This window comes from Castor canadensis, chromosome 9, assembly GCF_047511655.1.
Source record: "Castor canadensis chromosome 9, mCasCan1.hap1v2, whole genome shotgun sequence".
Taxonomy (NCBI): domain Eukaryota; kingdom Metazoa; phylum Chordata; class Mammalia; order Rodentia; family Castoridae; genus Castor; species Castor canadensis.
This window is the reverse complement of record NC_133394.1, coordinates 22,389,451-22,405,714: the sequence shown is the minus strand read 5'-3', so window position 1 is coordinate 22,405,714 and position 16,264 is coordinate 22,389,451. Positions and strand designations below refer to the sequence as shown.

Below are 16,264 nucleotides of genomic sequence, written 5' to 3'. Positions count from 1 at the left end.
ACCTGGCCACTGAGTTTCCACTTAGGATCTACTGGCTTTGCTTTCCCTGTCTCCCTCTTTCACAAAAACTGCAAGATTTGATCCATGCATTATATTAGGCATTTCACTCTTCTGACATGTACTGTGACTTGTCATATTCTTAAAAGACTACAAACATAACATAGTCCAAACAACTTCATTTCATAAATGTAATACTTAACAAAATCACTTTTATTTAAACTATTTTCATTTTTATTTTGGTGTGAGATAGAGTGTCACTATGCTGCCTCAAACTCCTAGGCAAAAATGATCCTCCTGTCTTAGCCTCACGAGTAGACAGGACTATAGGCATGTACCACCACACCTGGTAAAATAACTATTACTTTTAGAGCAATTAAAAATCAGTGGAATGCTTCTTTCCTTCCTTTTACCTTCCTGTTGAGCAACAGATACAATAGTTGAGCAATAGGTCTACAACCTATTTTGTGCCTAAAATATCATTAAGACAGAAAACATAAATTAGTCTTTATCAGTTAAAAGTGTTAAATCTTACCTATGGAGTATATCATCCTACACCATATGTTAAGAATAAAACATGGACAAATACTATATGGAGATTACTAATACTTACAGAGAAACTTCTTCTTCTTCTCCAGTGGAAACTCATGAAATGTTTCCCAGAATAGTTTCACGGTGGGATGTGTGGCTGAGTAATCACCCTTGTAGGTGGCAGTCTGTCCGAAAAAGAAAATGTATTACAGAATAAAATTATTATTATAGTGGGCATTATATACCATTTGCATTTGAGACTAAGAAATAACTGCTGGGGATTGAACCCAGGGCCTTGCACATGCTAGGAAAGCTTGTAGCTAGGCAGCTTGAAGCTCTCAGCTATATCCTCAACTCTTGCTTTTCTGAGACAGGGTTTCCCTACAAAGCTCATGCTAGCTTTGAACTTACTATGTAGCCCAAGCTGGGCTTGAAGTCACAATCCTCCTGCCTTAGCCTCCCCTGTGCTGGAACTACAGATGTTTCCACCACACTCAGCTAAAGACAGAATGTTCTGAGCTTACCTCTTCTAGCTCTCTCCAGTTGTAGTTGCTATTCCCCACCATCATGGCCCTGAGCTCCGAAGGCTGGAAGAGCTCCAATACTTTGCCACCACACACCTTTAGGAAGCCACTGGAGAAGGCGCTAAACCATTCGTGAACGGAGATTTGGAAGACATAGTTCACATAAGCATCCACAAATTCCTGCCTGCCAAGGAGAACCAGAGAGAATGCGCTTAACTCAAAGTCCAGGAGAACTTATGACACTGCCCTTCCACACGGAGGCCGAGTGAGAGAAATGGAATCTCACCAGGCTCTCATGCAGGTGGCAGGCTAAGGCGTCACTTAGGTTACCAGCTCTCCACATTCCTCCTCCACTCCTAGCCCTTGGATTCTACGAGCACTCAGGTGATCTGGGGCAGGGGAGACCTGAGGTCTCCAGTTTTCATTTCATTTAAGGTCCTATTACAATTTAGCTTAGGAAAAAAAAAACCTTTTCTGCTTAAATGAAAGAAGTCTAAGATAATGATTCTAGGCCACGTCCCCTATCTTCTTAAATAAAGCCAACCACCTGATGTCTGTACACTCACACATCTTAAAACATCATTACCCTTGTAGGTGGAAGTCTATCTAAATAAGACCCAAAGAAAACATGTATCTTACAGAATAAGAAAAATATTAAACCATTTGCATTTGAAACCAAGAAATAACTACTGAGACTCAAGAGACCTTCAAATTCTAATCTCGCTCCTCCAAATCTTACAGTATATTTTGGACAAGACCATAACTTTTAATTCTATCATTACATTCTGTTCTGTTTTGTTAAGACAAGGTCTCACTGTCTCAAGCTGGCCTCAAACTCGCAACCCTTCTGCCTCAGCCTCCCAAGTGTTGCCACCTCACCAGCTTATAACTCCTTTTATATCACTCCTAAAATTACCTCTGAAAAGAAATGTCTCAAATAATGGCTGTATCTTACTAATAATCAAGCAAACACAGATGATAACAATAGTGAGTTATCAGTGTACCCACAACACTGGCAGAAAAGTCAGATAATATCAGTGGGGAAAAAGAACCTCACACATTACTAGTGGGAAGATAAATCTACAAAATGATGGGAACCACACATCACTTCCACAGAAACAAAGGACGATCAACCAAATGAGAAAAGCAATAGCAGGCAGAGGCATGGGAATGCTATAGCAGAAAAAGACGAGGCTTCAGGTATGCCTGAATGGGAGGTCACTGGCAGGGGGCAGCTGTCGAGTGGCTAACTAGAAGTGGGGAATCTTAAGGGACTGGCAAGGGATACACACTTGGCTTTCTTTCGTTGGTGCTAGGTTGGAGGTAAGGACAAAAATTAGGAGAGCTGTTAATTATTAAAAATCCTGCCCATTCTAAGTGAACTGTCACAGAAGTTATGGAAAAAGCAAGGATGCCTTCTATAAGCCTGACTTGCAGCAGGCTGGCTTCCTGGGCTACTTGTAGATAAAACTCTGGTTTCCTTGGTGAGTTGCTGCAGACTGGAAATTAGAACCCAGAACTCTTATTTTTGTATAGGGGCAGGCCATTGGTCATGTGTACATTCAGTCTCTCACTAGTGGAAATATACACTGTGAATTGAGACATAAGCCTTTGAGGGGAAATTTTGCCAATTATCTAGAAAAGTTGAGAGTGTAAAATTCCCTTGCCACAGCCACTCTTCTAGCAGGTGGGGTGGTCCAGAAAGACTCTCACTTGAGTGCACAGAAAGAGCGCAGGCACGCTCACTGCAGCTTTTGCTTATAATATGGAGAATTTAGAGAAGCAAAACTGAAATTCATTAATATGAGAATGGCTGGAGAAGAGGTGGCTTTGTTATAGACAGAAATCATAAAGCAGAGCACTTTAATTAGATCTGTATTCAGCAAAATGAATTGAACCTCAAAAATGCTAAGTGAAAACAAGTTTTTGAGTGTTAGGTAAAATATGACATTATTCATGTAAGTTTTTTTTTAATTTCCAAAACACTGTTACCTATGAAAGGCAAGAGTACTGCCACTTACAGCCATGACCCTGGGCAAGTTACTTAATCTCCTTTACCTCAGTCTTCTCATCTGTAAAATGAGGGTAACAGAACATAACTCATGGCATTGCTGTCAAGATTAAATTAGTTAATACATGTAAAGGTACTTAGAACCAAGGCTGGAGTATAACAATTACTTTCTGGTAGCTACTGATATCATATTGTTTATAGACAGAAGATTTGTTTGTAAGTATGAAATTATATATATGATGTATGTATGTGATAAGTAAACATTTATTTTTTAAGATGAAAACATTAATGTTAAAAGTTCTTTGTCCCAGTACATCTATTTATCACAAAAGTATAAAAACATGAAAGAATACACATCAAATTGACAGTAAGAACTGTATGTGTGTCAGAAGGAAGAGCGGGAAGTGGGGAATGGATGCAGGAGATGCACAGAGAGAACTTCAGAGATGTCACTAAGTTTTTCTTTCAAAAAAATCTGAAACAAACATCTGTTTACCCTGGATCACAGATAGAAATAAGATTGTCATGTTATTCTTTGTACTTTTTGAGGTTTGGGGATTTTGGGTTTTTTGGCAGTACTAAGGGTTGAACTCAGGGCCTCACACTTGCTAGGCATGCTCTCTACACTTGAGTCATGCCACTAGCCCTTTCTGCTACGAGTATTTTTGAGATAAGGTCTTCGCTTTATGTCCAGATCACCTGGGCCAAATTCCTCCTATTTATTCTTCCCCTTGTAGCTGGGATGACAGGAGCAGGTCACCATGCCCAGCCATTGGTTGAGACAGGGTCTCATGAATTTTTTGCTTGGGCTGGCCTCAAACTGCCATCCTTCCAATTTCCACCTCCCAAGATGCTAGGATTACAGGCTTGAACCACAGTGCCTAGCTATGTTCTTTATTTTAAAATTTTTAAATGGTCTAACATCATGATGATGATGCTTTCTACTTATCAATCACAGCTATAAAATATTTCCTAAAAATATGATTTGCATTCTTGGGCTTCCTCCAAGACACCACTTTTTCCATGGTCACCATCTATACCAATAACTAACAAATGAGGCAATGCAGTGGATAAGCAGGGCAAATGGGTTCACATCCAGGTTCTGCCATGTTCTGGATCTAACTGCTAAGCCTCTATTTTCTCATTTTAAAAAAGGAGTAAGTGTTTAATTTTTAAAACAAAGCCACTGTTACGGTTTAGATATGAAGTCCTTCAGAAGTCTCGTATGTTGAAGGTTTGGGTCCCCAGCTGGTGGTGTTATTTTGGGAGGTGCTGAAAACTACAGGAAACAGGAGTCTAGCTAGAGGAAGTAGGTCACTGGGGACAGGTCCTTCGGTATATCTTATCTTTGGCTCCTTCCTGTCTATCTCTCTACTTCCTGTCCATCATGATGTAAGTAGTCTCTGCTTCACAACAGATCCAAGGGCTAGGGACTAAAACCTCTGAAATTGTGATCTAAAATACATACTCCTACCTTAAGTTGTTTATGTTGGGTATCTTGCCACAGCAACACAAAAGTCTAATAGAGCCTCTGATGTGAAAAGATTATTGTGCATTTTCATCATAGATGCCAAAAGTTTCTCACACTAGCATATACTGTGCTACTTTCCTGAAATCCATTATACAAGAGAGCAATATTTTTTTCCTGGCACAATTTTCCAAAAGAATCACCTTCAAAATTTAAAAAAAGAAAAAGGAAAAAGAAAAAAAATTAAAAAGGAAGCATCTCCAAAAATCTAGATGTCACTAGGAAGGTATTTTTAGATGGCGTTACCATTCAATAGACCTTGAGTAAACTGATCAGCCTCCATAACATGGGTGGGCCTCATCCAATTAGGTGAAGACCATAAAAGGCAAGGGCTGAGGTCTTACAAAGAGGGAGGAATTCTCCCTCTAGACTAACTTTGGACTCAAGACTACAATATCCACTCCTGCCAGAATCTTCAGCTCAACAGCCTACCCTGCAGATCTCCAACTTGTCAGACCCCATAACCATGTGAACCAATTCCTAAAAATGAATCACTGTCTTTGTCTATTATTTATGCAGATGGACCCTGATCTATGGTGTTCCAACTGTGTAATGATGCAAAGCAACGTATGTTCAGTAGAAACCATACTTCCTGAGAGATTCAAGATGGCTGCTTAGAAATGCCCAGCACTACCTCCTCCTCCACAAAGAACCAAAGTCACAGGTGCACAACTGCACTGTGAGGTGAGTGACCATGGCAGAAAACTGGAAATCATCAAGAGAGACTAGAACCCTTAACATCCAGAGACCTGGGACAACAACATAAAAGAGGAACAAAACACCCCACAAGGGCAACCCCAACTACACAGCTGAGGGAGAAGTCTCACTCAGGTGAAGGCCACAGTCCCAGCAAATTCGATGCAGATGTCAGAGGTCCTGGCTCCTTGTCAGAATCTCACAATCCTCACAGGCCTGCAGCCTTTGGGAAAGGCCCTCACCTCATCTCCCAGCAAGCCCCAGAGCACGGTAGCCAGGAGCCAACTCAAGAACTGAGCTGTCGATGGGCACCACTGGCTCAACACCTGTAATCTTAGCTACTCCAGAGGCAGAGCTCAAGAAGATCACAGTTTGAAGCCCATCCAGGCAAACAGTTCACAAGACCCTATCTGAAAAACAGCCAACACACACACGGGCTAGTGAAGTGGCTTATGTGGTAGAGCACCACCCACCTATCAAGTGTGAAGCTCTGAGTTAAAAAACCAAGTACTGAAAAAAAAAAAAAAAAAAAAAAAAGAAGTGAGCTGTCATTTGACTTGAGACTGCTCTACAGGTCACAAACCCCTGCAAAGTGCCATCTCTGGGACTCTACAGACTTTCATTGCACTAGCTTAGGATTAGCTGCCTTGTGAACCTATCATGGCCCAGAATAGTGACTGTGACCTGTGCAAAGACAGTTCAACATACACAAATCAATAAATGTAACACATCATAGAAACAGAATGAAAGTTTAAAAAATCATGATCCAAGCCAGGTGTAGTGGTGTACACTTGTAATCCTAGCACTCCAGAAGATAAGGCAGGAGGATCTCAAGTTCAAAATCAGCCTGGGTTACATACTAAGGCCCTGCCTCAAAATAATAAACCACAATAAGATCTCTCAATAGATGCAGAAAAAAAGCATTTGATAAAATTCAACATCCTTTCATGATAAAAATCTTGAACTTATTAGGTACACAAGGGTTGTACTTCTATATAATAAAAGCTATTTATGAGAAATCCATAGTCAACATCATACTGAATGGGGAAAAACAAAGCATTTCCTCCATGATTAGGAAGAAGATAAGTGTGTCCACTCTCTCCACTCCTACTCAATATACTAGGAGAACATTTATCCAGAGTAATTAGGCAAAAGGAGAATTAAAAGGCACAAACTAAAGGATGCAGGAAGTCAAACTATCCCTATTGCAGATTATATAATTCTACACGTAGAAAAACTCAAAAGACTCCACCAAACAATATTAGAACTAAAAAACAAATTCAAGAAAGCAGAATACAAAAACCAACATATGAAAATCAGTAGTTTTTCTATACATCAATAACAAATTTTCTGAGGGCAAAATCATGAAAGGTATCCAATTTGTATAAAAATTCTGTAACAGCTATTAAAGATAAAAATACTTAGGAATAAACCTAAACAAGGAAGTAAAAGATCTCTACATCTCTACAATGAAAATCATAAAACTGTGATGCAAGAAATTGAAAAAGACAAAAAAAAATCTGTAAACACTTATGTTCACTGATTTAAAATATACTGTTAGAATGCCCATATTACCCAAAGCAGATTCAATGCAACCTCCATTAAATCACCAATATATTCTTTACAGAACTAGATAAAACAAGCCTAACTGACAAATGGGAGTACATGAAACTAAAAAGCTTCTGCACAACAAAAGAAATGGTTACCAGATTGAAGAGGTAGCCCATAGAATGGGAGAAAATCTTTGCCAGCTATACATCTGACAAGGGATTAATAACCAGAATACACAGGGAGCTCAAAAAAAAACTGAACTCCCAAAAAATCAAATGCCCCAATGAAGAATTGGACAAATGAACTGAACAAAGTTTTGTCAAAGGAAGAATAAAAATGGTCAAAAAACACATGAAGAAATCAATATCCCTGGCTATAAAGGAAATGCAAATCAAAAACACATTAACATTCCACCTCACTCCTGTTAGAATAGCTACCATCAGGAACACAAACTTTAACAACAAATGTTGGCAAGAATGTGGAGAAAAAGGAACACTCATACACTGCTGGTGGGAATGTAAATTAGTACAAACAGTATGGAGACTGCTCAAAAAACTAAAAAATAGAACTAAAAAATAGGTCTGAAAAATCAGACCTGTTGAAAGTATTCTAAGAAGGGAGGCAGGGAGGGTAAAGGAGAATAATGGAGGGGATGCGTTTAGCTAAGACATATTACAAGCACTTCTGTAAATGTCACAATGTACCCCCAGTACAGTAACATAATAAAAATATTTTTTAAATCCCAAAACTTATATGGAAGCACAAAAGACCATGAATAGCCAAAATAGTGTTAAGCAAAAAGAACAAAATAGATGCATCATGATACCTGATTTCAAGACATACAAGAGCTAGTCATAGTAGCCAAAACAGCATGGCATTGCACAAAAATAGATACACAAATCAATGAACAGAACCAGGATCCCAGAAATAAACCCACAAATCTTCAGCCAACTGATTCTAAAAAAAAGCACCAGAACAGATACACAGTGGAGGAAGACCGCCTCTTCAATAAATGGTGCAGGGAAAACTGGAGCTCCTCATGTAGAAGGCTGAAACCTGACCTCTGACTTTCACCCTGTGCAAAAATCAACTCAAACTGGATCAAAGATGTAAATCTAAGATGGAAAACTCAAAACTATTAGAAGAAAATATAAGAAAACCTCCAAGACATTGGTATGGGCCATAATTTTCTGAATAGAACTCTAAAAGCACAAGAAGCAAAAGCAAACACTGACAAATGAGATAACATCAAACTAAAGGCTTCTTCACAGCAAAGGAAACAATCAGCAGAGTGAAGAGACAGCCTACAGAATGGGAAAAAATATTTGCCAACTACTCATCTGACAGATGATTTAAGAAATTCAAAAAATGTAGCAAAAAAAATCAAATAATCTAATTTTAAAATGGGCAAAATTCTGAATAGTTACTTCTCAGAGAAGAAATATAGATGGCCAATATATGAAAAAATACTCAGTTATCATTAGCCATCAGGAAAATGTAAATCAAAAACTACAATGATACTATCTCACCCTGGTTAGAATGGCTATTGATAAAAAATAAATGCTTGAGAGGATGCAGAGAAAAAGAGGGGCTGTTATATAACTATTGGTGGGAATGTAACTTAGCACAGTCATAATGGAGATTCCTTAAAAAAACTGAAAGTAGATGTACCAGGTGATCTAGCTGACCTAGTTCTGGGTATGTGTCCAAAGGAAGTCAAGTCAATGGGCTAAAGAGACAACGCACATCCATGTTGACTGCAGCACTGTTCACAGTAGTGAAGATATGAAATCGGCTTGTGTGCCCTTTAACAAATGAGTAGATGAGGAAAATGCAATGAGTACACACAAGAGAGTTTTATTATCCAGACAGGGAAGAATGAAATCCTGTCATTCAGCAGGACAGAGGGAGCTGGAGAACATCATGTTAGGTAAAATGAGATGGACACAGAAAAACAAATACCACATGTTCTCTCTCAATATGTGGAAGCTAAAAAAGGTCAATCTGAATGTAGAATAGTGATTACTAGAGGCTGGGAAGTGGATCTATGTAGGAGAAGATGGAAAAATGGTGGTTGTATTTGATCAGTGCATGCTGTATGCATGTGTGGCACTATCACACTGAACCCACTGATACGTATAATTAATATGTATTAATAAAAACAAGAAACCATACTTCCAATTTTGGATTTTGATCTCTTCCTGGGCTAGTGACACATGGTATGATCCTCTCCTATGATGCTGGAAAGCATTAGTAATCTACCACCCCGTCATCCATGAGATCATGAGGGTGGACAACAGGCATTCTACAGAGCTCTGTGTTGCTAACCTTTGACGTTTGGTGGATTAGGTGCAATTAAATGCATTTTCAACATAAATAGATTCATCTGGACATGCTCCCACCAAAAATCAAGGAGCATCCTTATATCAGTATTACCTTAATGGTTCTGTTTCTCTGGAGAACCCTGAGATTTCAGGGGGTAACAACAGCAAATGCCAAAAAAAATGGAAAAGTTGCTTTGGAATTTGGTAACAAAATGAGGTTTGGGGAGCATGACAGAAAAAGTCTATAGATTGCCTGGATGAGACCATATGGTATAAATATAAAGATCAAAGAAGATTCTAGTTAGGGCTCAGGAGGAAAAGAGGAGAGGTGTACAGCAAACTTTCACTGACCTAGAAAATTTCATAAACAGAATGTTGCCAGAAATATGAATGTTAAAAGTGCTTCTGGTGATGTCTCTGATGAAAATAAGGAACATGCTATCAGAAACTGGGGGAAAGACAATCCTTGTTATAAACTGGTGGAGAATTTAGCCCAACTGTGTTCCAGTTGGGTGGAAAGCAGTACTCACAAGCAATAAAGTTAGATATTTAGCTGAAGAAACTTCTGACCAAAAGGTTAAAGGTATAACTTAGTCTCTGCTGCTTATAGCAAAATGCAAGAGAAAAGAGATAATGTATGCTGGACACAGTAGCTCAGGCCTATAATCCCAAGTACTCAGGAGGCAGAGATCAGTAGAACTGAAGTCTAATCCCAACCAGGGAAAAAGTTAGTGACACCATATCTCAACAAGTAAGATGGGTATGATGACACACACCTGTATAGGGAGGTATAGGTGGGAGGAACACGGTCCAACTGAGTCAAAAAAATGTGAGGTCTTATCCAAAAATACCTAAAGCAAAAAAAGACAGTGGTAGAGCACTTACCTAGCAAGCAAGAAACCCTGAGTTCAAACCACAGTGCTGAACAAACAAACCAAAAACTGGAGAGGGAGAATCTAAAGAAGTTGTCATTATACAAAAAGGAATGAGAAACTTGGAAGTTGGTATATTTTCAGCTTATTCTGGAAACAGAGTCAAGAATGTGCTGAACAATGGTTTGCTAAAAGACTGGGTGCGCATGTGGCTCATGGAGTCAATGAAGCAGCTCAATAGGAATCAGGAATAAAGATGTAGTGACACAAGAAAGAAGTGACTTTGGCAGTACTAGAGATTGAACTCAGGAAGCTGCGCTTGCTCTACCACTTGAACCATGCTCCCAGCCTTTTTTTCTTTAGGTTATTTTTCATATAGGGTCTTGCAATTTTGCCAGGGGCTGACCTTGAATCTCAATTCCCCTGCCTCTACCTTCCACATAGCTGAGAGTACAGCTATGCCACCATCCCTGGCTTGTTCTTTGAGAGAGGATCTTGATAACTTTTTGTCCCAACTGGCCTCAAACTGTGATCCACCTATCTCTGCTTCCCAAGTAGCTGAAATTATAGGAATGAGCCACTATGCCCATTACCTTGCATGGGACACCAGCAAGGTAATGTCACACTAGCAGAAGCACTTACCAGCCTGGATCAAAGGGAAACAGATGGGATAAAATGAAGGAAGGCTAAATTTCTGGACTCTATAGATAGGAAATAGGATAAATGAGCTATCTGGCTATGTACAGGCATTATCTTTTAAGAAAAGGGAAGAATGATTCCAAAGGCAGTTCAGAAACCTTTGGAACTGCGATTGCCACTGGGTGACTAGTTTGAAAGAGTGCTGCTGCCACCTCAGTGGGTCCACTACCCCAATGGGTGAGAGGACAAAACATGAGGTCAAAGAGGCTCCTTAAGCCTTCTCAGGCCTCAAAATCTAATGGAATTTTTCCTGCTAGGTTTCAAACTTACCCAAAGCCCACAACCCTTTTAGCACGGATATGTCTGTCTATTCTGTCCCACCCACCACTGTATTTTAGAAGCAGATTACCTATCTGATTTCACAGGTTCACAGCTGTTAAAGAATTTTGCCTTAGAATGAATGTTTCGATGATACACACTTAAAGAGTTCTCTACAAAAACAGAGCCAATAAAGTGGTTGCAACCTGGAGACCTACAAGAGCTTATGGTATATTCAGTCCTAAGGCAGGAGAAAAGTGATGTCATGTTTTCCCTATTCAGGCTTTAACCTCATCAGATAACCACAACCCACCTTCCATTACAGAGCGTAATTCAAATGTTAATCTCATCTACAAACAGTCAAATAAATGCACACAATAAAGTTAGGCCATATACCTGGGACTCTCATGGTCTAGTCAGGTTGGCAAATAAAATTAACCATCACAGATGAGACTGTGGACTTAAGAGTTGATGCTCAAATGAGTTGACTTTTGGGGTTGTTTAAATGGGGTGAACATATGTTGTATGTAAGGAGGACATAAATTCTGGGGGCTCAGAAGGTAGAGCATTACAGACTGAATAATATCCTGCCAGATTGAAGTACTAGTACCTCAGGATATATAATCTTATTTGGAGGATGGGTCTCTACAGAAGTAATGAAGTTAAAAGGTTATTAGAGTATGCCATGATCTGATATGGCTGGTGTGCTTAGAAACTGAGAAATATGCACAGAGATGCACATGTGTGCAGATGATATGAAGGGACACAGGAAGAAGGCAGCCATCTACAAGCCAAGGAGAGAAACCGGAAATACACGCTTCCTTCACAGTCCTCAGAAGGAATCAACCCTGCCAAACTCGACTTTTAACTTCTAACCTCCGCAACTATTAAACAATAAATTGCTATTGTTTAAGCCACCTGGTCTGTGATACTTGGCTGCAGCATCCATAGCAAGCTAGTACATAGGAAATAACCTGTACATGTCAATTAGCACTGATCTCAATGTATCTTCTTTAATAACAACCATGAGCAGTTACAGAGACTGCCAATCCCCGCACTAAGCTCTTGGAAGTATGTCTCAATGAATATTCAAAACTACCCTTCAAGTAAAGGTTATGTCATGAGATTATGTCTCAATAAAAACAAATTCAAAAAAACAGTAAGAAAAAGCAACCCTTTGAGGTAGATATAATAATTATTCTGATTTAAGAATTTAAATCTGAGTTTAAGATGAACAACTAGTACATGGACAGGTACAGAAATTGAAGCCAGGTGTCTGAGCACTCCCAACCTGTGTTTCCAAAGTACCACCCCCAGCTCCCCACCCCCTGCTTCTTTTCATTTCCAATGTGACAGCTGCATGAGAGTTACAAGAAGCTAGACCTATTTTCAATTCTGTGTTACTCCAGCACAAGTATACACCAGAGTGTATAAAGCTCACCAAATGAGATCACTCTTAGCTGACATAAATTTTAAACACACATTAAAGGACTAGGTATAACAATGGAATTTTATGCAGCCATAAAGAAGAATGAAATGTTATCATTCGCTGGTAAATGGATGGAATTGGAGAACATCATTCTGAGTGAGGTTAGCCTGGCCCAAAAGACCAAAAATCGTATGTTCTCCCTCATATGTGGACATTAGATCAAGGGCAGACACAACAAGGGGACTGGACTTTGAGCACACGATAAAAGCGAAAGCACACAAGGGAGGGGTGAGGAAGGTAAGACACCTAAAAAATTAGCTAGCATTTGTTGCCCTTAACGCAGACAAACTAAAGCAGATACCTTAAAAGCAACTGAGGCCCATAGGAGAAGGGGACCAGGAACTAGAGAAAAGGCTAGATCAAGAAGAATTAACCTAGAAGGTAACACACACGCACAGGAAATTAATGAGAGTCAACTCCCTGTATAGCCATCCTTATCTCAACTAGCAAAAACACTTGTTCCTTCCTATTATTGCTTATACTCTCTCTTCAACAAAATTAGAGATAAGGGCAAAATAGTTTCTGCTGGGTATTGAGGGGGTGGGAGGAGAGGGAGGGGGCGGAGTGGGTGGTAAGGGAGGGGGTGGGAGCAGGGAGGAGAAATGACCCAAGCGTTGTATACACATATGAATAATAAAACAATAAAAAATAAAATAAAATAAAGAACTAGGTATATATGTATTGTCAATATTTTTCAGAAGTCTGAATCCGAACAATAGTAAGGGTCTTTTTAGAAGCATGTCAAGCTGATTCAGAATTTTATACTGAAAGGTAAAGAAACTAGAAAAACCAAATCAATTTTGAAAAAGAACAAAGTTAGAGGACTCATTATTACTTTTTATTTTGGCCACACTGAGGTTGTGAACTCAGGGTCTCACATGGACTAAGCAGGCACTCTACCACTTAAGCCACTAGAAGGAAAGGTACAGAAACAGACCCACACATACAAGGTCAATTGATTTATTCAGCGGTGAAAGGACAAGGTTTTGAATAAATTCTGCTGGATCAACAGGACATCATATGCAAAAAAAAAAAAAGACAATTGAGGGAATTCAATACAATGTGAAACTCAAAACTATCAAATTTTTAGAAGAGAACATAGAAAAAAACTCTATGCTCTTGGATTAGGCGGGATACCACAACCACAAGCCATAAAAGGAAAATTAATAAAATGAACTTGGTCCAAACATTACAATTCTGTTGTTACAAAAAAGAAAAAGTAGCCATGTGTCAGTGGCTCACACCTATAATTCTAGCTACTCAGGAGACAGCAATCAAGGGGCTCTCTCCTGGCTCGAAATCAGCCCCAAGCAAACAGATTGCAAGACCCTCTCTTGAAAATACCCACTACAAAACAGACTAGCAGAGTGGCTCAAGTGGTAGAGTGCCTGCCTAGCAAGCATGAGGCCTGAGTTCAAACCCCAGTACTGCCAAAAAAGAAAAAGAAAAGCCACAGACAAGAAAATGTTTGTAAAATATACAACTCATAAAGGGACTTGTATAAAAAACATTTTAAACACAATGCAAAAAAATTACAAAATGGGCAGAAGATGGGAAAGACACAATCAAAGAACATAAAATAGCACATAAGCACATTTGGAAATATCCAATTAAGGACACCACTCCACACCTATGAAATTTGCAGGAAAATCTAATAAAACCAAATGTAGTGAAGACATGGCCTAACTTAACTTTCAAACATGGCTGGTACACTATGGCCACTTGGGAAAACAGCTTCTTAAGACGCTAAACACACCAAAGGATCCAGCAATCCCACTGCTAGGTATTTACTCAAGAGATATTAAAACCTACGTTTGTAGAGAAGCCTGCAGATGAATGTTCATAGTGGCATTATTCTCATTTAAGGGGAAAAACCAGAAATACCAAAAATAGGAGTAATACTCAATAGTACAGATCAGTGGTCACCAATGCTGGGAGTGGGGGGAGGGCCATAGGGAATTTGAGGGCAGTGACCCTACCTTGTACATCTTCATCGATAGTGCGTAGGTGAATGCATTTGCTTGAGAAAGCATCCCCAAAACAGTACCTTTTTCCTGCATGTAAGTCATACCTCAGTAAAAAGACTTTTAAAACATAATCTAGACATTTGTTGAAGCTCTGTTGAGAGAGAAACAGAAGAGCACACCTTGTACAGTTCAAGCAAGTTAGTCATAAAATTTGGGGTTGTTTTCTTTTTAAGTCTGCTTCAACTTCTATGCTACAGAAGTCAGAAGGCAGCTCCCTGGAGCAGAATTAATAAAGTAAGACAGAGGGACCTGGCGGATTGCTCAGGGGTAGAGGGCATGCTTGGCACGGAGAGTCACTAGGTTCAATTATCTGGAACCAAGAAAAAAGTGAAAAAAGTAACAGACAAGGAATCACAAGTACATTTTAAAAAAATGTAGGCTATTTGCTAATCAGAATACATTGGGCTTTTTGTAAATGTTTACCTTCTTTGAAAAGAGGCACAAAGGTGTCCGTTTTTCAAAGAGATTTTTTTCCCCTTTTCTTGAGGGAGTTTTGAACTCAGAGCCAGGCACTTGCTAGGCAGGCTCTACCTCTTGAGCCACGCCTTCAGACCTTTTTCCTTCACTTGTTTTTCAGAGAGGGTTTCATGTTTTTCACCCTGGCGGATTTCTGATGACAGTCTTCCTACCTACTGCCTCTAAAGTAGCTGGTAATAGAGGCGTGAACCCCCACATCTGGCTTGTAGATACAAATGAAATCATTCTGCAAAAATATTTTTAGAAAACTATCAAAAGCTTGCCATGGGTGAGCATTAAGTGACTTACATATTAACACACATTCACGAGAACCAAAAGATGGAAAGGTACTTTTAAAAATTCTTGTGCTTGAAACTTCAGCAAAGCCGTTCTGGGGGCTCACATCTTCAATCACAGCCTTTCTGGAGGCTGAGAGAACGACGACTGCAGTTCCAGATTAGCCCCCGCAAAAAGTTTGAGAGACCCCATCTCAGTCAATAGCTTGACAGGCACCTGTCATCCTACAGAGCGTAGGAAGCATTTGAAAAAAAAAAAAAAAAAAAAGAAGATCTGGTCTAGGACAGTCTGGGCAAAAAAAAAAAAAAAAAAAAACACACCAACAACAAAACCTTATCTCCAAAACAACCAGAGCAAAAAGGGGTGGAGTGGCGGAGTGGCTCAAGCAGTAGAGCTCCTGCCTAGCAAGCTGAAGACCCTAAGTTCAAACCCCAGTACCACCAAAAAAAAAAAAAAAAGCAACTGTACAAGCCCGGGTATCATAAAAGCAAAGCGTTAAATCAGTAATAAAAGCATTCCTGAGTAATCCTCGAAAGGATCGTTTGCCGGATATATTTAAAACTTGTGCCGCCCTAATCCTTATTTCAAGAAGCTCCGCTTTTGGTTTGAAGACCAGGAACCGCCTAATCACCGTCTTACCAGACAACACGGGTTTGCTGTTCAAGGCCTTTTTTCAAGGCGCTCAGATGGGGACCACAATTGAGACCAAACTTAGCTGCGGGGCTGCGCACACGGCGTCCGTGCGTCCCACGGACGCGCATGAGACCCGCGCCTCGACGGGGACGCCGGGGGCCTCTCCAGGGCGCACCCCGCGCTCGGAGGGCTGTTTTCCTCCCCGCAGGCCCCTCGCGTAGAACCTTCTAGACTACACACGAAGACACCCAGAGCGCTAAGATTCCCTGCCCAGACAGCTACAAAACTACACCCACGGTCAGCCCCGCGAGGGACCAACACACCACCAAGTCTGAGCAGTGACCAAGGGGGAAGGGTGAGGCGCCAAATGC

At 40.0% G+C, this 16,264-nt stretch overlaps 1 protein-coding gene across 4 annotated transcripts in view; it reads right to left on the bottom strand.

The window, feature by feature from the left end:
- Positions 1 to 16,264, bottom strand: part of Herc3 (HECT and RLD domain containing E3 ubiquitin protein ligase 3) — a 162,493-nt gene that overhangs the window by 44,300 nt on the left and 101,929 nt on the right. For all 4 annotated transcript variants that reach the window (XR_012435616.1, XM_074041346.1, XM_020174608.2 and 1 more), the window contains 2 exons: positions 1,053 to 1,236; positions 611 to 713 (listed from right to left, as the gene is read on the bottom strand). Coding sequence is in view for 3 of the 4 variants with exons in the window: in XM_074041346.1 (XP_073897447.1) it covers positions 611 to 713; positions 1,053 to 1,236 (287 nt within the window). In the remaining variant the exon portion in view is untranslated. The remainder of the gene's footprint in view (positions 1 to 610; positions 714 to 1,052; positions 1,237 to 16,264) is intronic.